This window comes from Cinclus cinclus, chromosome Z (genome assembly GCF_963662255.1).
Source record: "Cinclus cinclus chromosome Z, bCinCin1.1, whole genome shotgun sequence".
NCBI classification, from domain to species: domain Eukaryota; kingdom Metazoa; phylum Chordata; class Aves; order Passeriformes; family Cinclidae; genus Cinclus; species Cinclus cinclus.
Window position 1 is genome coordinate 52,360,222 of NC_085084.1, and position 25,169 is coordinate 52,385,390.

General features: G+C 34.2%; 1 protein-coding gene across 1 annotated transcript in view; it reads right to left on the bottom strand.

The window, feature by feature from the left end:
• CNTLN (centlein) overlaps positions 1-25,169 on the bottom strand; it is a 138,028-nt gene that overhangs the window by 112,186 nt on the left and 673 nt on the right. The window contains 5 exon segments of the mRNA XM_062513945.1: positions 10,796-10,959; positions 13,520-13,638; positions 23,100-23,128; positions 23,131-23,278; positions 23,861-23,985. Of these exon segments, the coding sequence (XP_062369929.1) occupies positions 10,796-10,959; positions 13,520-13,638; positions 23,100-23,128; positions 23,131-23,278; positions 23,861-23,985 (585 nt within the window).

Here is a 25,169-nt window from a genome sequence, read left to right on the forward strand (position 1 = left end):
ATTTTGCAATGTGGAATGAGGGGGGTATGGGTGTGTGAGGGGACGAATGAAAAGAAATTGAAAATTGGAAAGAAAAGCCCAAGTAGTTTCCTCTTCATAACCCAAAATGTAACCTGAAAACAATTAATAGTCTATATTTAATTTCTATTTTAAAAATTGTCTGGCAGCTGTCTTCTAACAAAAAAAAAATATTCTTTATTCAGTGAAAAATCTTTCTGTGAGAAAGCAGCTAAACAAGCAGCACCCAGATGGCAAACCAGCTACAGTTTAATTAATCCACTAAAAGCCATTCGGTTTTCAGTAAGGGTAATGTAATTTTGAATAATTGTAGGGAAAAAAAAATCACTAAACGTTCTTAAGTTTTATTATAGCAGCATGAATAGTGCCACTATAGAGTAGTTAAAGTTGAGTTGCTCTTTGCATTATAAACCCCACATATTCAGTATCTTGGTCCTTTTGATTCTTGTACATTGAGAATAGATGAATGGAATGTCAAGTTAAAGAGAATAAAACTATTCAAAACTGTTTCCTTTTTTTTCCTTGCATTTTTAGCACTCTAGAATAGGATACAGATTACTTTTCAAAACTTATAGTACTTCCTAAAGTACACTGCATTTCTTTCCTTTTAAAAAAATGTAATTTAAAAAACAAAGTCACTGTTCCTTGTTTTATAGGCAACACATGCCTACATCCTGGCACACATACAACATTGCAGGTGAAGATCCAAATAACTGAAATTGCATTTTATGATGATCATGTGCTAGTATACTGTGAACCCAACAGCAACAATGACTTCATAGACTTCATTAGACAAGTTACAATACCACACAGCTTTTCTGAGGCCAAGAACCACTCAGAGGACAGTCCTTTGTATGTGTATTACCTCAGCATGTGTGCCGCTCAAAGACTTAACAGACTTTTAGAAAAATAATTATTCTTTAAAAAAAAAAAACCTTTATTTTCCCCTTTGCATCTTGTTTAAAGGACATGTATACAAAAGATTGTAAATACAGTTTCACAACACATTAGCATAAGAAAACATGTTTGGTAAGTAAAAAAATTATTACTACTTCTCTGACTGAGAAACAATCAGACTTGTACTAGGCTTTTTTAAAGTGTTTAGATGTAAGCTGCCATGATTAATTTGATATAAAAAAATAAAATTATATCATTAATGTTGAAAATCCCATGAGTTGAAAACGTAAAGTTAAAATTATATTTACCTATGTATTTCCAACACTAAAAAAACACTGTTACTTTTCTGTCACAGATTTGAGCATGGAAAAAGTACAACTTTGCAACCTGTCGTTATAAGGGCAATAAACTCAAAACAACAGAGAGTTTGCAGTTAGGGGAATACAACCATTTCAAAAATGTTATTGTTATTTTCTATCATTAAATCCTAATTTTTTACTCAGTGTGTTGTGTCATGTAAATTGGTCAACTTCAGTTCCATATTACTTTCTCCAAAGACTGAGCCTTCAAGCAAATAGTGATAAATCTTTTGCTTTCCTCAGTGTGTTTTAGTGTTACACAGCAATAATATCTATTATGATTTCATTACATCTTGTCCACTACAAGTATCTTTTTACTACAGTATTTGTTAGTTGCTTTTAAAAATACATTTTGACATCTTTGTGATGATTTTAAACTATTTTTTAAATGAACTGAGTATTTCTGAAATCTGGAAGACAGTTCTGACAAGTTTTGACCCACAGAGTGGGGAAAACTGAGAAATTTTTATTGTATATAAATTAAATTAGTAAGTTCTCTAACAGTAAAACCCAAATAATTGTAATGTAAAATGTATTTTGTAAGGAATATATTTCAGCAGAAGAAATTATCAAAAATTGTAGAACGGAATTTACACCACCATACTTATAATGTGATATCTGCCTTTTTTTTTAATCCTGTATTATTACCAAGACAGAAAACTGAGCTCAAGCATGACCTTCAAATATTCACAATGCAATAGCAAATATATTGGATTAAATCTAGAACTGACAAAACAAACTAGAGATACCCTGTCAGGCTAAGTACTTTTACCATTTATATTTCAGTCAAAATCAGTATTTTAAAGACTCTACTATAGAAGTCCAACAAACTGAAATCACTGAAAACCCATGTTAAAAACTAGTAAGTTATACTCTGAAAATACATGCTGAAGGATTTTTGCATGGCAATAATAGGTCCAGTTTTTAAATACTTTCTTTATGTATATCTCATATGGATCTAACTTTTTATTTTAGCTTAGAATACTTTTTCGTGTCTAATAACCTTAAATTACATATATGTTCAATCTAGGTACTTCCATTGTTTTACTGGTATTTTCTGACTACTTTTAAAGACTTCATAATGAGAAATTATGATACTACTATAAAAGAGCAAGTGAATTCTATATCAGGTAGAATGTACATACCTGTCAAAGGCTGCAGTTACAAATGGAAACCTTTACATGCCTATTAATTACTGTTCTTTGATCAAAATGACAACCTGACACCTCTCTGATACCTCTTTGGTGACATTGTCTTAGGTGTCTGCACGTACACATAGAAAGTAGCAGTCAAGGCAGAAATGACTGCTTCAACTCAGTATATTGACATGGATAATAGTTGGGGTATACTAACTGAACAACTAAATGCATACATAGTAAGACGTAAATATAAATTTTCTGTAAAACAGATTTAAATTTTTCATCATACACATTATCAGAACAGCCAAATAAAATGAAGCAAAAGTTTATTCTCACCAAAACAAGCGCCACATTGACTAGATCACTAATACAGTATTTTTAAAAAGTATCTTTTACATTTAATGGAAGAAAACAGAGATATTCTTGCTAATAAAGTCAGCACTAAAAACCTCATTTTTGCTTGCATCAATGTAATCTGAACAGCAAGAAAAGTTCAAACCCAGGAAAAAGTGTTTCTAACACATGCAACACTGATGTATTATACTCCTAGCTATTCAGTATCTGAAGAACATACTTCTTATGACTCATTACTGTGTCAACAGACTGTTAGCATGTCCCACAGGCTGAACTTTCAGCAAGGCATTAATCTGAACATGCTCAAGAAATCAGTATTTCATAGCAGAAATAAAACTGCACTTAAACCAACTTCTCTTCTTAGGAAGGATTGCTTAAAAATTATCATAGGAAAACCAACAGGTGTCCACACTACTTTGATGTCTTGTTAACCAAGCTCCTATTCCAAATCCATTGTATTCTGATGATGCAGTCAAGAGACAGTTGGATGAGTTCGAAAGTTTCCCTTAATCACACTTGACTTTAGAATTTCACAGATTACCAGAATTCTGGTTATCTAACAGGTCAAGAGAAGGTAATCACTGCCTTTTTTTCCCTTCTAGAAACCCCACATGGGCAGCCAACACAATAATCATTACCCTCTTGAAATTTTACATTGGATGGTAAAGGTGGGGATGGGAAATCTGACTGTAATCAAAATCCAGTCAAAATGAGCATTATGACACATTCCCAAAATGCATACTCCATCCTTTCAACCACAGCAAGACTGCATGTTAACAAAATTTGGGATATTTGTTACAGCAGAATGCAAGAATGAGTTTTCATTATATTCTTTGTGTTTTCATTTTTATTTAAATGGTACAATTCTTTCTCCCTTTAATTTGTTTATATCACTTAGGAGTTAAAGCCTTTGAAAAACAAATACAACTTCTAGATTGGGAAACTACCTAAAATTTTGTGAGAAATTTGGAAACAATAACCACGCCTTTCATTCTTCCAATCATATTCTACTCCCACAGGCTCTCAAAATCCACACAGGACAAAGTGAATTACTTCCTGCCTTTTTCCAAGGCAGATCAGAGATCATGTCTCTCAGGCAAAATTAATTCAAAGTCCAGATAGATTGATATTCAAATGAATCCAAGTCATTAAACACTTGCATTGAAGTTTTTGTGCCTACTGGATCATTCTTTCATATTTATATTTAAGAATGCTTACATCATCTCTAGAAGTGCAAGTTCAAGATTAGCCAATTTCTTATGGAAGTATGTATCTCACAGGAAAATAAACAGTTCATTTATCAAAACCATATAATGTCCTTCCAAATGAATGGAACATCAAGACACAGTTACTTCCAGCTATAACTATATAAGCTCATTAGCTAGATCATACTGGTATGACAATTTGCTGGTTTTATGACTAGCAGTACTTAAGTGGTTATAATTATAGTATCTGAAAGGTAGCATCCTAGTAAGATGAATGGAGAACATCAAAAATATGATGCTTTTTCCTAGTTGGCAGCCACATCCCCTAATGCAGCTAATGGGGTTTTTTGGTAGTCAGCATTTGTCAGGCCAAGACAAATAGCATGTCTTTCGACTCACATAAACTTTTCCAACCTTTCCTACTTTGAAAACAGTACTAATAAAAAACATGTTCAAGCATAAAAATAGCTAAACCTATGTGTAAAAACCATATTCACACTATTAATCTTTTTAAACTATGGTATATATACTTTTTAAAACAATGCCAATGTACTATTCAATACTAGTTGATAATATTCAGATTCTTTTTTTAAGGAATTTAAAATCAGAAAATTTAAAAATTAAAATTAGCTGTCAGAAAACAACACATGTAACTGAAACAGCTTCCAAATTTCCACTCAGCTCTTCATGTTTTCTTCTTCTGTTTTGTAGATCAAATAAATGCTTAATATTTACACTGAATTATTTTGGGTTTAATGCTCACTTCTGACCCAGTTTTAGAAGACACCATATTTAATCACATTGCAGTAAGAACATTCCAAAATATTCAGAATTGCTCAGCACGATTAAACAGGTCAACCATTAATAAAGTCAGGTGTATAGGAACAGGATGTAAAATGGAGATCAGAGGACTAGAGACAGAACATTGTATAGAATATCCAAAAGAAAACCAAAAATATTGCATATGATTTATCTCAGAACTAGCAAACTTCACAGAAGAAAATAGTGGAATCTTGACTATATGTATGGGAATGGTTATACTTCACTTGAGTGCAAACAGGACATGCGATCTACCCAGTAAACTTTTTAATCCCCAAGAAAACTTCCAAAAATAAATTTTGTTTATAAGATAAAAATAAAAAGGAATATATTTTAAATAATTCCTTATAACATCTTAGGATATTTGATAGTGGAAGGGAAAAAAAGCACCAGCAAGCAACATATAAGTGCTCTGCAAAAACTGTTGACTGACTGCACTTCAAGAATTTTTTCTTAATTTTTTTCTCTCCTTTCTCGGACAGGCAGCTTACATTGTTACAGGTAAAGATACTTACAAACAAATGAGAAAATATTAAAGGTATCAGAAATCAGTACACTGCAATAAAATTAGTCTAATATGACACAAGAGCATTACTCATCAGTCAGAAAGGGTAAGTAATTTAGCTGAATTATACAAAAAATAAAATATCCCACATTTCTCAGTTATCCTAACAATTTCCTGTATTGATTTTCCTGATTATATCAGAAAACACTTTTTTGGTACATCATTGAAGAGTTACTTGAAATGGAAATTTACAGTACCATCAAGTAAGCAAAAACTGCCAAACGAAAGCCAGGACTTCCAGAAGCAAAAGATGGAACTGTAATGGCTGTTCACATGTAATAGAAAACACTTCACAGCCTGATAATGGTGGGATAAGTAAATACTGACATATATTGAATATGTGTGATGGCAAAATTATCTTAGGTCAGACCAAGGAAAGCTGAGAAATTATAAAAAAACCTCATAAAACTAAATAATCAATCCATCAATCATCATCATACTGGATGATATGTTAACCAGAATCATAATGCAGTTGGAAAAAAAAAGCCTGCAGAGTGAAAGAGGTGAAACAATTACCAACACTAACAAGTGTGCAGGATTTATATTAATGTAGGTTTAGATTGCTCCTACTAAATGCCAGCTAACAGTTGGGGTACATTTTTTGGTTCCATGATCCAAAAGGTATTTGGTTGATACTGTCATCAACTTTTCTATGATATCAACTGAAGTACAAGAGTAGGGTAATTTGGGAGACTTTGTTTAAAATTTCTGGTGAGGAACTAACACTAAGGTAGATCCATCTAAAAATGTAACAGTAGCCATAACTGGGCATAAGAGTGTAAAACAAGTGTTCTCCTACATTAGATGTTTTATCAAAATGCCTGCACCCTAAAAAAGTGTATTACAGAGACCCAAGTAAATAGAATCATAGAATTACTAAGGTTGGAAAAGACCCTGAAGATCATCAAGCTCAACCTTTGACCAAAGCCATCAGGTCAACTAAACCATAGCACTAAGTGCCACATACAGCAGTTCAGGAATCCAAACATATAGTAATATTGAGCATATAGTAATGCCATAAATTTTAAAAAGTTAGTCTAAATTAAGACACATAAAAATTATAATGGAAATAATTACAGCACTTACTGCAGAAGTCCATGTTACAACCCATGCCTTTTATGAGAATTTGAAAAGAACAAGGGCAGAGATCAGTTGAAGAAACTCTAGGGTGAAGGTGAAGCGACAGTCCAGGCAGACTATATATAGCACATTCATGATATTTAATTTTACTTTATTTATATTCACTTTTTTTTCCTTCCTAAATACTTGAATATTCTGCAGGTATCAGTCTACATCATTGCACACAGGAACTACTGTGGTCTAAGAATATCAGTACAGGGTCTTTCAAGCATGAAAATCATTACCCGGGAGTGCACCATTTAATGTCACCCTAAGAGACTCTATCTACCCAGGATTTCTTCAGCTTCAATCTATAGGCACACATGATGCCAAAATCTACTTCCTAGAATGTGACCAAGTGTACTGGTGTTAGGCATACAAGAAACAAAGACTACCTTAATTAACACACCCTCCAACAACCGAAAACAGTATTTGAGCTTGAACTAAAGTGTGGGAATCTGTTGAAGATATGAGTTCCTCAAAAGTTTCCCAAAGTAGACATGGAAATGACAATACACTTATTACTTATGTAGGCTTCAGCATATTTGACTGGACACAGTTTCTCCCTTGCCTTACCATGTGTGAAAGAACTTAGGTTTTTCATTCTAATTTGAACAAGAACCTGCATGATCATTAGCATTTACAGATCTATATATAGGTTTAATATTTATTTTCAGAATTTAATGATGCTTACATAAACACGTTTATTTTTAACTACACATAAAGGTTGTTGCAGTTACAAAAAATACTGGAATTGTGAAACAACCTTATTATGGTAATAACCCTTTCTCAGGCTTGAAAGAAAGCAAACTACTACAAGACACCATGAGAAGGACTGGAAAAGCTAAATGCAGGTACAAAATTAACATCAGAAAACATATGTGTCACATTCCTATTTTTATCTACAGGCTGATGCACTTGATGCAGATTTCTGTGATGCCTCATAACTGGAAAATCTTACTTTGCTTTCTAATTACTAAATCCAAATAGTCCAATTAGACAAACTACTGCATAATGCTTTTCTTCATCCACAGACATGTATGGTACCTGTTCATAGAATTCTCTATCTGAGAACTGAGTTCTAGGACATAAATTGCCACTTCCCTTTGAATGACAATGTATTTCCACTCCACTAAAAAGGTCTGCCACTGAAAGACTTTTAATCAGTATGATTAACATGGATCCTAAAGGCCACATTAGATCAAGCGAAAGTACTGCATTATAAAAATAAAGGCCTTAAATTGTAAATTTCAGAAAACTGTGATAAGCTGGCAAAGGACTTCAGAATCTCTTCTTGTCTTATTATCCCAAGTATTGATTGAAATCTCTCCACCTTGAAATTGTTGGTGAGGACAAATCTATTGAGTCTCATTAAATCCAGCATAGGAATGCAGTCCCCAGAGCATTTGGGACCACTAAAGCAGATGCTACACATTTTAGAAAAATATTCTCTATCCTTGAGAATATGAACTACAGCTGCAATATTAAACAGACATCAATTTATTTCCCTAAGAGCTCTAATGTAAAGGAGTTATTGTACAAGACAGCACCCTCAAAATTTGTACTTAGAGAAAAAAGGTATGTGAAGTCAATCCAACTTGATAAAACAGATTAGAGATCTTTACATCCTGCTCACTACAACTTGAAAATTTGTTGTCTTCAAAAAATTTACACATAATTCAAAGCAAGTTTATGACCTCAGATTTAGCAGAAATATTTTTTACATTTTGCATCAATTTCCATTAACATCAGCGCAAAGATCTGTTTTTCTCAATGGTACCCTGTTAACGTTTGCATACATGAGCCAACCATACTGCCTGAGCTACACCACATAGTGCCTATCTGACCACTAACAGAGAGGTCATTGATCCTGCTGTAAGGGACAATATATCATAGGATGTACACGCTGATAGGCTCAATGCCATTTGAAGAAGTATGAAAATATTCCTTTGTGACTATATTTATGGAATGGTTGACACATCCTTATCTAGGTGTTGCAGACTGCACATTATTAATGAAGGGAAGACAAACAGAACACAGATTTGTCTGCAACAGTTAGTGCCTCTCTCATTGAAGCGAAAAAATAGACACTTATATTATTTTGATAGATGCTGAGTTTTCCAAAAGCCTCCTGTGACTTCAGTAGGAATGCATATCTTGTGATTTGAAAAATCCAGGTTACTTTGAAGCAATTACAATTGGCTGTTTATACAGTTTTGATCAGAAATGTAGAATAGGACTGTCATGATAAATGAATTCCTTTCCCCTTCCAAAGTTCTATTAATTTGGCTTTCCACAAACATTAGCTCTATTCCACTGTGACTTCAGGAACCTTATTTACTCCTTTTTTACACCTTTTTCTCCCCCATATTTTTTCCAGGTTTGATATTTTACAAAAAGACAACTTAGCAGTTCAACAACAGTAATTTTTTAGCAGATGTGAGTCAACTTTTGCTGGTTTAAGAAGGTTAAGAGACCTCACTGCTCTATGTCAAAAAATACTGAATTCACCATCTCCAATCCAGCAAATTTTAGTCTTTTTTAAGTCAGGAGTATTTGTCAGCTATCAAGACTCAGGGTTTATCTTCTAAACCACACTATCCTTGTTATAAGGTAAGAGAGGCAGAAGCTTTAAGTCCCACCCAAGACCGATTAAGAACTGTGAACCAGCTTTCTGAAGCAATCCTAAATATTGAAAGAAGCCCATATTAGAAGTGGCTTGACCCTACAACCATATCAACATACTCATCAATTTTACACATTACTTAAGCAATTATTTTTCATAGGACAGGTCAAAATCTTTCCCATACTGAAGAAATACTGGCAAAATCTCTACTGTGCAAGGTAAAGTGAGCTTTCTATACAAAGTTTTTTCATGCTTTAAAACAGTCTCATGAAAATTCAGTTTGACTTTATTTCATATTGTATTGTTGTAGAACTTGTCTGGAAGAATATGGTTCTATAGACACCACTGAAGACATGTCATACTTCCCTTATTTTTTTTTCCAAGTGCCTCAATGGATCCATTTACCACCTTCAGAAGCACTGACAAGAGAATTTAAAAATAAAAACTAGCAACTCCTGACACCTATATATATATATGTACTTTTTTTTTTGTTCTAGAATTTACTCTGTCTTGTCCCAGATGGATAAATTCCCCCTGCATTGTACATGTTCTGAACAACTTTGATAGAAAGTCTACCTGTAGCTTGACTGAGCTACTAATGCAATGCAGAAATTATTTAATATCTATCATCACTGCAGTCAAATAAACTGTAGTGTTTTCTAGGGTGTTTGGGTTTTTTCCACACCTTTTTACATGCAGCAGCCCTTTATGCTGGCATTCCACAAAATTTCTAATTACCTTAGCAAACCACATCACATGGCACAGTGTTAAGTAGACAAGAATGTGCAGGGCACTTTGAGCTATAAAATGTTAAACAAACACATCTGTAGAAACCCAGTACTGATTCTGGTTTGACTCAGGCCTAGCTTCACAAATTTATTACAAACTGCACACGCTAAGAAAGATGACGAAGGGAAGAAAAGGTTTTGGGAAAAAGCACTGGCATTACACAACTTCAGAAAACAGGCGCATGAAAGTTGTTCATATGAATTCTTCCTTGTCTTCTTCCTTCTTAATCTTTCTATAAAGGAAGCCAACATATCTTCTATATTCCTTACAGATAGAAAAATATATATCATTTCATAAACTTAAAATAAGTTCTGAGTAGTGCATGTTTGACAGATCATTATGGCAAACATTTTCCCTGACATTCACCAAAAACATAAAACTGTTCTGCAAACGTATATATTGTTCCAGCTTCGTGAACGAGTTAAGTATTTCAAAAGATACTATAGCAATAATTTTTCCAGTTAATTTTTGTAGAGCAGCTTTAGTGGTTTTAAACCACTAAAGTTTTTGTGATTTGTTTAGTGAAAAGTATATCTTCCCCTGAACTATGAAAATCAAATTGGAGAATTTAGTAATTGAAAGCTCCTGTCCTCCAGAAGAGGAAGAAGAAAAACGGAGTTAACATCAAATTAGATAAAGAAATTTATATGCTTGGAAATTCAATCCTAATCTTCTTCAGATCTAACGAAATCTTAATTATTAAGACTGATCAATTCAATGTATGCATGGGGTCATATATGCTGGTATGCAGTTAGGCCAGTAAACTTGGATAACTCACCTGTATTTTGGCAATAAGAGAAAGACAGAGATCTAAAGGATGCAACCCTGTGAAGATCTTTGATTACTCTCTGCATAGATATTGTACAGATATTAAAATGAACCCTAAGATCATAAAGCTTAATAACATAGTTTCTGATATGTTGTTTTAGCTGTGTGAGCATATTCTTGGTCTTGCAGTACTTTTTGTGTATCAGCATTGAGAGCCTCTACCTGCTTTATCAGCTCAGCCTGCTGTGTTGCATCTCCAATGTTTTGTCTGTAAAGATTCTGTAGCTCCTCTAACTCCTTCCTGTGCAAAAGAAGCAAAAAAGAGAAAATAAGAAAAAGAACAATGACCTCTGTTAAAAATTGTATGCAAATGATTTTATTGTAGATAATGAGCTTCCTATCTTCATTTATTTTTCTGTCAATTATCTTACAAACACTGCAAGTTACATATAAAATATTTATCATACACTTTTGAAAAATACCTACAAAATATCTACAAAACTTTAAAAATGGAATGCCTTTCTATTTCCCTCTAATACTTTAACTGAAAATGAATAAATTTTCAATACTTCATGTTTTTCTAATCAATATTCAGTTAACTCTTTAGCAGTGTCAAGATGCAAAATATGTAGAACACATCAGCTGTTTCTTTTTTTACCCAGAACAATCAGAAAAAGATAAAACTTTTTCCTGAACTTGCAGAGTATGTGTGAAGCAAGCTTTTTTTCTGAAATGCATCTACTCCCTAGACACATGAATATGCTTGCTGATAAATTACTTTCTGTCTACAGGTATGGCATATTGCATCAACCATAAACAAAGCAAGAAAAAATTTTGGTGAGTATTATATAACACAATAAAAGTCCTATAAAGACAATAACAGGAATGGTATTATAACGCAACCATAGAATAGATCTAGTATAATCAGATTTCTTGATAATTTTACTGTACTGATGATAAATTTTCTGAATTAAGATCAAAGTACAGTAACACTTACTATGAACAATGATTAAAACTTTGAAAATTTTCTGCAAGATATATTAAAAGTACCGATGACTCTATTAATCCCTGTTTATATATCTTCTACTTAATTCCCTTTTAACTCACAAGCACATTTCACACTAGTATTACACTGAGATACCAAAAGATATATTTAGCACTCCAACTAATTTTCTTCCCTACTTCCTCAAAGAATTGTCTACAACCTCTAACACATATGTAACATTTCTGTGACTAGAATTACCATTAACAGAAGTTATCATTACATTTTTCTAATACTTCTGGAGATATCCAGGCAAAGATTAGTGTACAAAAGGTAAGCAGCAACACCAACTTCACTGTCTTCTTCCAGGGAAACACAGAATAACAAATAAACAACTTTAAGGGAAGTTCACAAAAATTTTTTCTTAAAACCTATGCCACTAATTAGGGTTTGTGATTGAATGATTATTCCATATAGATACATCTGAATAATTATATAAGAATTTAAATTACACTTATAATATGACAGCCAGACATCTTTTAAGAAAAAGGTCACCATGAGCAACAGTAATTGGAAAAACAACACTGACAGCTAAGACCCAAACTGCAACACATAATTCTACTTTTTTCCATCATCCCAAACTTCCCATAAACTAACAAACTAAGATACATTGAGAGATTTTAACTTTTTTAAGAGCAAAGTCAGGAGGTAGTACTGAGAAACAAACAAACAAACAAAAAAATACCTCTGTGTCTCTAACCTCATACTTTAAGATGAATACAATGGAAAATAAAGAAGTTAACAGGAAGTGACCTGCACTCTTCAAGCAACAAGAAAGGGTGTGTTATGAAAAACAGTTTGGTCTTTCTGACATCAAAACAGAAGACCATTACTAAATTATTTCAATCCCTGAAGTAAGATTGTTGGTACAGTAACCTTAGTAGACTTTGCTTCTAGTGTTGCAGGGTTGATGGTACATGAAGACACCACCAAAGTAGATAGCAGCAAGACTCAATCATTTGACAACTCATCTGACCAGTAACAATCACTACTATTGCTTAGGGTAAAGACACCTGTGGTGCTCACAGACATTTCCTTCTATCCCTAAAAATATAAGATTAAATAAAACTCTTTCCATCCTTGTAGTGGCAAGGGACCTTGGATGCCCCTACCAATGGTTTTAGAGTAACCTGCAGCTTCCCAGAGATGCAAATGAAATTAATAGCTATTGTCATTCCACAAGCTATATAACTGTTCTACAAACAGAATTAAAAACATACATATCACTTCAGGTAATGTTCTTAGCTTTGTTTCACCACCAAAATTCTGGTGAATACACTGAGGTTTTGAGCACCTCACCTGTCCCTGTTACCTAGGGAACACAAGATAGCTTGGGGTAATTCAATAAATCTCTATATTCCATTTCCTGTAGTTTAAAAATACAGCACAGTGACAGGTCCTGTAAATTGTGACTTCTCATGGAAAAGGCATAAATACTAAAAACGGTTTGCAGCATACAGCAAAGAATAGCCTGAAAAATCCAAGAGCAGCAAAACAAGACCTATGTAAAAATCTGACTGCCTCATAATTTACAGCACACAAGTTAACAACAACTGCATTGGAAGGGGTGGTGAGCAGGCTGGTGGCACACAGGTGAGAGAGTAAAAATGTTTTAAATTATTACAGAAAAACTTATTACAGTAAAATTATTACAGAAAAAGCAGTAGGAAAACCATCAGGGATAGATCTGGACTAGATACGGATCAAAGGAATGAAGTCATGGCCCACATTTCCACTAAAAACATTGGGCCAAGAAATTCAAATTCATTTTAGAATAGATTTTACTATATTTGCAAACAGTTTAATATTTCCTGGATACTTGAGACAGCAAGGCTCAAGCCTCAGTGAGTCAAGCAAACCTCTAAGTGTGATGTTCAGAGCTCCACCAGAGAGCTGTGTCAGACCACGAATTTCCAGACCCTGGCATTTAGCATAATTCTAAAGCAAAAATAAAATGCAAATGGAAAGGTTACCACGGGAGCTAAAGAGATCCAAAAAATCTGTACTGAAAGAAAACACAAAAAATATAACAAGAAAATGCCTTTCACAGGTAATTCAGAAGTTTGAAACTAAACCAAATGAGGTGAAGAGTGGCTTGCAAAAATTAAGCCAAAAAAGAAAGGCAATGGCTCCTTGAAGACATTCACCATGCAGGATGTATCCTGCAAATACTTTTTGTTCACTGGTCCTAGAAAATTTATCTTCCACACCTCAAAATTATGTGGCCGGCTTTTACTGACATGTGGCAGTATTTTCAAAAACACCTTATTCTGTAGAACCAGAGTTGGAGTATTTCTTTGAAGTTTGATCTCTGCTAATTTGCTGAAGGAAACAATTATTTTGATGTCTACAGACACATCTACTGTTCAACTAAAAAAACCTCTTGCCAACAAACTGACAGATATGCACAACACAAGAAGTTGAGAGTACTAGCCCAGTATGTACATATTCCCTTGGAGACTTCCTTCTCCAAATGAACTTAGCACACAATGTAAAATTTTTGGACAGTGTTACCACGATGTCAGCAGAAAGTGTAATTTTCTGAATCTGCCTATGCTATATATGAAAGATGCCACCAAATGAAGGAAGCCAGTTGCCTTTCTTTCTTCTTCTAGAGCTTGTTCCTAACAATTTCAATTGTGTTCCTGCTCTTTTTTCACAAAATGAGAGGGTGGGGAAGGTAGGAAGGCAGCAAACAGGGAGACAGAGAACTGGGGAAAACAGATGCATCTGCAAGCCAGATTGTCTTTTTCAGCTCTGAAGTTTGAAATTGATGATGGGAAACTGAAGATACTAAGGAGGATGGGGTACTTTCCACACTACTTGTCAAAGAAGTTTCTGCCAACAACAAATGACAACCAAGCATTCAGTGTGATACTTTCATAAGACTAAATTTTAAATGCTTTAAAAAAAAGCTTACCATAAACAGGAAAAAATAAATACTCTAATCATAGTCAACGCAGTTGCTAAGATTTTGGCCTAGGAAGATAAGATTGAAAGACTTTATTTCCTCCTTGGATTTTTTCCCTTTAACTGGAGAGTTGTTCCTTTAACTAAGAGTTTGTCTTTTTCTTACAAAGACTTCTAAATTTTGATTATTTTTTTTTCATTGAGAAATAACAGAAATTTTCTCTACATCCTGACACCTCAGGAAGATAAGGATAAATTTCAGTATTCTGTACCATAAAAGTACAGAATATTTACAATTCTTAGTATGTATTGCTATCTACTGAAATTGAATTCTATATAATATAAGCTTAAGCCTTCTTTCTTCATAACAGAAATGTCAAAAATAAATCTGTAGCTAAAGTTCATTGAGAAAGATTAACACAAGGTATCAGACAATTAATTATAATGATACTGATCAAACATATACAGACATGTGAAGCATAACTCACATACCAGTGATATCGAAAAATACTATTATTTATTGTAATACCACTAAATATCTAGGAAGGAAAACATTAAAGGACACAAAAAACCCAATGATTGATTTACCAAACTGTTTTCCATAAATTTAGAGGACTGGTTATACAGAAAAACACAGAAGACTAATTCAAAATAAGTATGGTGTTCACCTCTTTATTACCTCATGTTCACAAAATACCTTGTGCTCAAAAATGTCCTTAATTCCGTACTTTAATAAGGTGTTTGTGCCAAATTCTAAGGGATTGATTTGCAATGAATAACAAAGAACACATTTTGAGAAATTTGAACTTCAAAGATTTGCCCAACTGAGATTGCAATATCCTAAGCTGCAACCAGCAAGCAATAACTTTGCAAACTAGATTACCTTACTCTAAAATGCCTTCTTTACTGTCCCTAGTCCTCACAAATATGTATTTTTCTGAGAATAATTTCGGGACATAAATTCTATTAAGTCTACTGCTTAATTTCCCAAATTCCATTGATTGCATCTTTCAATACAATTTCCCAATAAGCTCATGTATGTTTATTGACTTGTTAAAACCCAACTTGTATTATTCCTTTTAAATCTGAAAATTATTTTTCTTGTAAAGACATCATCTTTCTTGAAGAGATTTCAACAAGATGAAAATTTAGGTCAGATGCCTCAAAAATCATATTTTTTTGGTTATACTCACTCCTTACAGAAAGATTATTTGTTCTTGGAAAGTAAAGAGGAATATCCTTACCAATGATTTTTACTTCCCAACTGCAGCTCTTCAAGCAAAACCATAATTTAAAGGAATACTGAAGGGAATATTATTTATCTAACACAAGAATGAAACACTGTGTATGCCTCTGAAATTAAGAAGTAAAACATGGACAATTTCCTGACAATCAACTTAAGAGTTACCAATTATCTTCTGACAATACCTTCATTCTGGGGAATTCAGTAGTCTTTTCAATTCATATAACTCATTCTGGCCTTTAGTTCTTTTCCCAGACACAAATAATGCAGCACTAATCTTATGGATTCACTGTAAAGAAATAGTGTGTGACACCTAATACAAAGCTTAAATCACTGCACCTTAAACCTTCAGCACAGGCCTATGTAGACTTCTGCTGACTTGTTAGATTTGACTCTAGTTAAAAAGTTAAACTTAGGCTTAAATATGTTACAAGTTTAGGGTGTTTAGCCTCTCCAATTAATATTTATGTCACTAATCATATTGCTACTTTATTTTCAGTAGAGACTGGTAGTTCTCTGACCCATTGCAAATTACAGAAGTGTAATTTCTAAATCTATCTTAGATTAAAATAGACATAAAACTTCTATCACAACTTAAAAACAAGTAAGCTATACCAAGAGTCAGAATGTATCATGAAGACTCTACATAAACTGGTAGATTACCAAAAGCCTTACATCTTGTGAACAAAATGGTAAAACAAAGTATTGCACAAAAGCATCTCCAATGCATGATACTGCTTTGTGGAACAACACACTGCTAAGTGGCACAACAGAATTTTGAGAGGATTCACACTTAAAAGTTATTATAAAATATTTACTTTGCTCTGACCGTTCCACAAATCTTTTGGAAAAGTTCTTCTTGTTTCACATCTACCTAAGATGGTAAATTACTGCATATACTGTGCAAACTTTATTTGTTCTCGTCTCTGCTAAATCAGTTTCCAAATTCTACAAAGAAAGCATTTGAAATGCATAAATGGTGAAGAAATAATTAAAATCTACTATGTAAGTTATCTATGTATACAGATATATGGATGTGCCCAGACATCCGTGCATACATTTATTGCAGTCTGAGCAAATACATATAGTTGTATGTGCGTGTATGAAAAATGAGAAATTATCAGAGAAAAAAAAAAAAAGGTGTATTTAAAGTTTTAAGCAGCTACCTCTTCTTTATTCTAAGAAGTTTTCCTTAACTCAGTTGCTGGATGTGGAAGGAGGCTTCTGAATCAAATCTTTGCAAAACAGTAGCTCCCTATTTAAGTACTGAACTGATTAAACCTTGTTTTCTAATGTAGAAGCTCCTAAAAAACCAAGCAGCTATGAATTCAATTTAAGCTCTCACAAACATTCACAATGTTGTGTTTATGAACTAAGAATCATAGATACAGATTCATTTTCAAGACTGCTTGGTAAATCTGCTCTTAGTATGCACTGTTAATTGAATGCAAGGAATAATTTCTTCAGGAAAAGAAACAGCATACAAGAAAATTTCTGAAAGTGCTCACTGAAAACAATACAAACATAGGTCTACCTTTTACCATTAGCCCTACTGAAGAAGTTAGTCAGCAAACTGCAAAGGTGTATCCAGGAAACACAGCAGCAAGGCAGCTTACTCAAACAAGACTTCAGTTTCTACTTAAACCTTGCTAGAGTTCTCTCAGAAGAGCACATCAGTCCTTAGGAAGTTTTGTATGACTATTCTCCCAGAGTGTTTTGAGGCAAGAATGTAAATATAAATATTACAGCAATATCTAGAACAGAATTTCAGCTGGTGGCAACAGCCTTAGACCTGCTTTGGTATTATGCTACGCACAGACTCAATCACTTGTTCTCAGTAAGGCAAATATTCTATGATTCATTAAAAATTTAAAATAAAAGTCTCCTCATAGTATATCATCCCTAATCTACTGCCAAGAGTATATTAGTTTTCCGTTTACATACAGACTTAGTTAAAGAAATAAGAAAATGCACATTTTTCCCTTTCAGCAATGATGCCTCAAATACTGAGGTTATCAAAATATTTCTATAACTGAAAAGTGATTAATTAAATTCTAAATAAACTAAATTCCTTAAAATTGAATTAAAATGTCTTATAGGTATTTAGATGTGTCAGAAGTGTACTACAATCAAGCTGCTTGAAATAGAATGAGAACTACCATGTCCTGTTGATAACAGTAACAATGATGTAAGGAAATAACAAAATTCACAAGTGAATGAGGTAGTAAATTAATTTGTTTATTGACAAATATCAGGCAACATACCTGGTGTACCCAACAAATGAGTTACCATTCTGTGTCAAAGGCTAGGTGGAAAAACTTAACTTTTCCTAGAATGAAAAAATTTGAAATTATAGGAGACAGTTCACTATAAGCACATAAAATTTTTAAATGCAATAAGGTATTTATAACTTGCAGACAAATAATTGTAGGGTCTCTCTTCAATATTTTTTTTCCTCTGCAGCTAAATGTGCTGCATATGTGAACAAAAATTTTAATAGCTCATATATTCTGTGAATAAATTCTATTTGCATATTTCTAATGCCACACTATAGAGTTGTAGAGGTTTTCCACAGAAGACATGAAAAAAAATCTAACATTGGCAATGCTTTAAGTTCCCATCACCCATTGCAGGGTACAACAGGAAGATTATGCAACACATTATTTCATAATAGATACAACTTCAGAAGCTATCAAATGGCAGAATTTTAAATTAGAAGAAAAGTATATTTCAGTACTTAATTTGTGACATATTTGACTTCAGTTTTTGATTTCAAGTAATAAATTAATCAGCCCAAACTTCTGAATGTATTCTGAAAGCTCAAGTTTTACTGAAGAATTTCTGAAAGAGGAAAACATGGAAAAAGGGAAAGAAAACACTTGTTATACAAATACCTTAGCTACTGAAATATTATACAATGATGTAGAAAAGCTCAGCTGAATACTGAAATCTAAACTAGAATCACAGAACGGTTTGGGTTGGGAAGGATCTGGAAGGTCACCTAGTTGCACCCCCCTGCCCTGGGCTGGGACATCTCCCTGCTAGGTCAGGCTGCTTGAGGCCTTATCCAACCTGGACTTGAACACTGACAGGGTCAGGGCACCTGCAACCTCCCCGGGCAACCTTTCCCAGTGTCTCCCACATCCTCACAGTAAAAAAAATCCCTTCCTAATCTCCAACCTAAACTTCCCCTTTCAGTTAGAACGCACTCCTCCTTGTCCTATCATCACAGTTCCTGACAAAGGGTCCCTCCTTGGTTCCTGCGCAGGCCCCGGTCAGATCCTGGAAAGTTGCTGTGAGGTCTCCACACAACTTTCTCTTCCTCAGGCTGGACAGCCACAGCTTGTTCAGTCTGTCTTTGAAGGAAAGGTGGTCTAGTCCCCTCATGGCCCTGCTCCAGACTTGCTCCAGGAGTACCACATCCTTCTCATGTTGGGAACACCAGAACTACAGAGGGCACTCTCACAAGGACACAGCAGAGGGGCAGAACCACCTCCTCCCACCTGCTGACACACCTTTTCAGTGCAGCCCATGACACTGATTTCTGGGCTGTAAGTGCACATTGCTGGTTCATGTTTAGTTTTTCATAAACATCATACTTTTGACCATGAAATAATCTGTAATATTTTACATTCAATTTCTGAGCATCTGCATTTTTAAGATCATACTGCAGTTATCACATTCCCTTCTTGTTGATATGGTAGCAAAACAATTCATTGTGTAAACATGCTAGGTAAATTTGTGAAAATTTACAAATACTCCTAATCCGGGTTTTTAAATTATAGTCCGTTTCAATGGACTGTTTAAAATTCAAGCTTTTAAAACCTATTAAAAAATGCTACTTAAACCAGGAAGTCAAAACATTGAATAATTCAGTTATATGAGAAAGAAAATACATATTTATAGAAGACATAGTACAAAACAGCAAGAAAAGGTGAATTTAAAAGAACTTCAAACATGAAAAGCATAAAAAAATCAAGGCAGGAGGAAGTACAGTTATCCCCATTATGGAGTCATTATGAATTAACACCATAGCTTTTGTTATTTGTAGCTTCAAACCCTTTGAAAGTCACTTTCAAAGACAGTAGCTATGTTTTCACATTTTTTTTCCTATTATATATTATGATAGAAGTGAGAGTAATTTCTGAAGGTCCCATCTCAATAAAACTCTCATTTTTCAGTGGAACTAAAATCCCAAGCTCATCTTGAGAGAGATGGCTGTTTCTTTGAAAGTTCTGACCTTCAGACATCAGAAACTTTAAAAAGTAATGTGCTAACTAAGAATTAACAAAAACAAACAACCAACTCATCAGTAAGCAACTACAATATATTTTACATCACCTAGACTTGAAATCGGCCAGTCTGACATTTTTTCATCTACATACAAAGCCTTCTGTGACTTAAGTTTGGGGAAAATACATTCATAACTAAACAACAGCTTAAGCAACCTCCACCTAAAAAAACAACCAAATAAATAACTAAATGATTCTTAGATAGGGATACAGCTGGCTGACTGACAACTTTTCCATCTGTTCACTTCTAGGACATATAGAAAGCTGATACATAAGCCCTGGGAAGCACAAAAGAACCACAAAAAGTTCTCAAGAACTACTTTAGGCAGAAAGCAAAGACTTAAAGTCAACTTGCTGTACATTATTTATATGAACACACATACAGAAAAGACATAATATAAAAGGGAAAATAAATAATAAAGCACTGTTGTCAGCCTTTTAGCCACCTTACCAGGTACCCTCCTGTTAACCTCTCTCACTCTGACTTCAGCTAATATGACAAAACTTTAAAGACACGTTCTTTAAAAGGACAAACTATCCATAGCAGCTTTTCCTTTCTCTCAATTTGAAGAAGTTGAATTTTATACCCAGTTATAGGAGGTTACAATTAACAACCAGTCTTTGAAAGTCAATGAGGCACCTTTCTTCAATGGAAATGGTTTAAAGAAAAAACAAACAAACCTCAATAATACTTCAGCATTTGTACAGGTGACCACTGTTCCAAAGCAACCTCTGATTTAGATCTCATCTCTACCATCTAATTCACATTTTAAAAGCAATTCTGGGCTATCTTATTTTCATAAGGGTTTTTATTCTTTCAAACAGAGGAGACTAACATGGATAACATCTGTATAAGACACAATCTTTAAGACCTTTAAATGCCATGTTTATTACTGAAAAGCATGTACAAAATATGCTGATTCAACTCCCAAATTAAAGGGGGAGATGCAGCCAACACTCTCAACACCCCTGGATGCATTCACTCCAGGCTGTCCCAATGAACGTGTACTAGTCAAATTCTCTCAAGTATCTTCCAACACATCCACTCTTAGTACTTCACAATGAAGTCTCTCTCTAGGCAGCAACTTCTGGGGACATCTTGGAGAAGACTGAGGCAAAGACAGTATTTACTACCTCTGCTGTATCTATTAACTTCTGTAATTAATTCATATTTTCATTTCAGTAGCAGGTCCCCATATTCCTTTTTCAGGAAGGAAGCAGTTCAAGAAATTCTGATTTTATCTGTCACTATTTGCAACTCTGAACTGTAGCCAGGTTCAGTGTCCAGACAATGTTTCTGAATTCCCCCTCAACAGCTTTCCCTGTTATCACTTCCTGAAGTTTTCCACCTGCAGCCTACACTCTAGTCTAGTGGTGAATTCCATTTAGCCAAGCTGATCTCCTGAGACATCCACTTTTATTCCCAAGTGGACCATACCTGGGCTTGGAGGAAGCAGTCTTTAAAGACATGATAGTTTTTCCTGAGCTCTTTACCCTTCAAAACTGATTCTCACAGGTTTCCACCTACAAGTTCCCTGAACAGCTAAAGACTCCACTTCTTAACTCCAGGGCACTATCTTCTTCCAACACTGTCTCAAGGTCTTGGCCTTGACAACTTTTTGGTTATTATAGCCCAGACTGTAACTGATTATAATCTTCTTAAACCAGTTCTTCTTAGTTTGCAAACGGCAAATCCAACTCTGTGACACCCCTGGCTGTTTCAGGGAACACCCATCCCCAGACATACCCTCTTTCACACTCTAGACACTGACTATACCACTACTAATTCCCATCCCTACAATCACCCAGGTCTTTCATTCATCAGCATGTCTCATCAGCCAGAAAGAGAGAGACACGGAAGTTATTCTGGCTATGTTCATTGAAGGGATGGGTAACAGTTTTTCAATAATTTGTCCAATGTTTCATTAGACAACTTAAAATTATTTTATCAGTTTGGCACACACTAGATATTTCTCTCCCAAGAATCAACAACTAATTTCTTGTCCTGGGAACCCTATAATACTTTCATCATAACCAGCCTGAAGAAGTCAGTTTGCAAGAACTTTACTTCTCATGTTAGAAGATCTGAATTAAGTGCTTTCAAAAGAGTTTTCATCACCACAACAATATGAAGCATCACCAATATTACTAGTGTGGGGGAAAAAAGGTTATTTCTGGGTGAGGTGTTAATTAGATAGTTGTTGCAATGAATGCACTTCAATAACATAAAAGAACATAGCATTTTAAGTGTATATTTGTCATATAAACAAAAAGAATCCACTACCTAGATGTGTATACATGCAGCTGCTGAACTTCGAAAAGCCATGTTTGTGGCTCATTTCTTGAAGAAATTTTAAAAACACTAGCCAATTTCCACCAGTAAAAAAAAAAAGTAACATTTTAATTAAAGAGAAAAAGACTACCATGTATTCAGTTATTTCCTTTTTTTTGCTTTATCATAAACTATGAAAACAACTCTTTAATATATTATAAGCAATAATAAGACCCCTCACAGAACAGAGACCTTTGGAGGCTAGAATGCAATTTATTTGGAACTACTGTTCTTTCAAAACAACAAAGATTAAGTCTACTGCAACAAGATTATAAGTAAGTAAATTTCAAATCAATAAAAAAATGAAAAAAATGTGGCAATACTTGCAAGCTTTTATTATTTCACACTCATATACACATATATATATATTTAAAATCTGGAAGTAAAGCATCTTTTATTTTTTAATGATTACATTTTAAGATGACTATTTGAAGCCAGATTCCTGCTTTGCAGCATCAATTTTTAAAAAGCTATGGGTCTTAAGTGATAGAATGTAAATGAATGCAAGTCCCCACTGGTAGATTTGAATATATAACTTGCTATTTAAAGAAAATAACTTGTAGTGAAATGTCTAGAGAAGTTAATTCTCAAATAACATCCAGGAGTCCATTCCACTTTGTACCTTTATTTTGGCATCATTGCCAGATTTAATTTTTTCCATTGTGCCTCCTGCTTCCTCAGTTTCTCCAGGTCACTTAGCAGGTCAGCACAGCATATATTTAATCCCTTGTTTTCCTCCTCCACGTTTTTTATAACCAGTCTGTTTTGCTCTTCCTTCTTTTGTGCACACTCCTCAGTGTCCTGTAGAACAGTACCACAAGGGCCGATAAACAAAAAAGTGAGAACTAATCAGCAAATATAAACCGTGCAGTTTTACCCTCACAGCAGCTTCTATATTTGATGGCCAAGGTCACCTGTGTACTTTTATTGGCCTCTTTCATGCAGGTGGAAGGGTCATATTTTTTAGCTGGATGACAGCTTTGATGAGTACACATTTGCAAAGAGCCCATTAATTGATCAAGCTGCCTTTGATGCTGTCCCCAGCTATTTTTGAGACCCACACAGACATATCCTCCCAGACCTCAGCTTTATCAATTAATAATGCCGGTCCCATCAGAATCTAATTACAAGAAGCCACATCTTCACACTTCTACTTTCTTTGCTCCATTTCCATCATTAACTATTTATCTGAAAGTTATAAAGCTTGGATTCTTGGCTTTAAAGTATCTTTCTCAGTTGGTATGTGAGAAAACAGTGAGGTATAGCAAGGCCTAAGGCAATTTTTTCTCCAAGCTTGTCACTTTCTGTGCCACAAAGGCTGACACTGCTTAAAGAGCTACTTCAAAGCTACAGTCTTACAAAACTACGTACAAGTCAATATACCTTAAGTTCTTGGCTTTTATCTTTAAATTTCCAGTTCAAGTTACCGAATTCATCCTTCAAACGGGCATTTTCCTCATCCACAGCATTTTTTCTCTGCATTAAGCTGTTTATCTCCTGCTGCTGTTCTGTGAACCGCTATTTAAAAAAACAAAAAACCTGTTCCTAGTCAAAAGGCAAGTGCAAAAGAGCATGCATGGTCTGTGTTTTAGACCTATGAAACTAACTATCTGACATATGCAGTTTTTACAGCATTACTTTAATTCCATTAGTACTTTAATCATATTCAAAGCTGAATGACTGTAAGACAGAGTAATGCAAATGAGGAACCAAATATCCTGCTGCTACTGAACAAAGAAGTCTATAAATGCAGAACTGGATGGAAATTACTCAGTGAAGGTTATGTAAAAACAGTCATTTATGAAGTTATATCTGTGTTTATGGATTAAGAATGCATTAGAATATTGTTTAACGTGCACTTCTAGCACATCAAAAAATCAAGCCATAGCTGAATTCAAAATTCTCCAGAATTTCCAGAATTTGTCACAGTAAATAGAAATTACTATTGATTGAGGCTACCAAAATGATTATGACGCAAAATACTTTCAAAGAGAATTAAGTCTGGCCAAATTTGCAGCTCAAGGAAAATAATACAACATTGCTCAGCTATGGGTTAGTTCATCCACATACAGAAAAATCTCTCTGTCATAATGGAAGAATTTCAAGTTTCTGTGATAATTTCATTTGATTCTCGTGACACTTACATTAAACACCCTCACTCTTCAATGCTTATTAGAACTCTGTGTTTTTCTCCAGGAGTCCGCTTTAATTCCACATTCTGTTTTGTCCCATCTCTTTCTAAATCAAACAGAGCTTTAATGTATAATATTTTCCTAGCAGTGACACCATAACTATGGTACCAAACTGATGAAACTTTCATGTCAGTACTGAAGTGTAACAGCTTTGCTTTTAATACACAAGCTAACGTGAAGTGCGTACAGAAACATAAAAAAATCAAAGAGACAATAATCCTCTTGATTATTGTACAATACATGTGATAAATATATGTGACAGTTTTCAGTTTCTAAAGCTTACATCTGGTTCAGAAGTATGTCAGACATAAAAAAGAATGAAAATACGCTAATTAAAAGCAAGCAAAACAGTACATTTGAAGTCACACTTCACCATTCAAAAGACAAAACATTTGTTCTTTGGATATATTGTTACAGAAATAAACTGTTGCTGGCAGAAATGATTTAGTTGAATCTTTAAAAAGGTATGTATCCACATTATTATGGAAAGCATCAGTAAT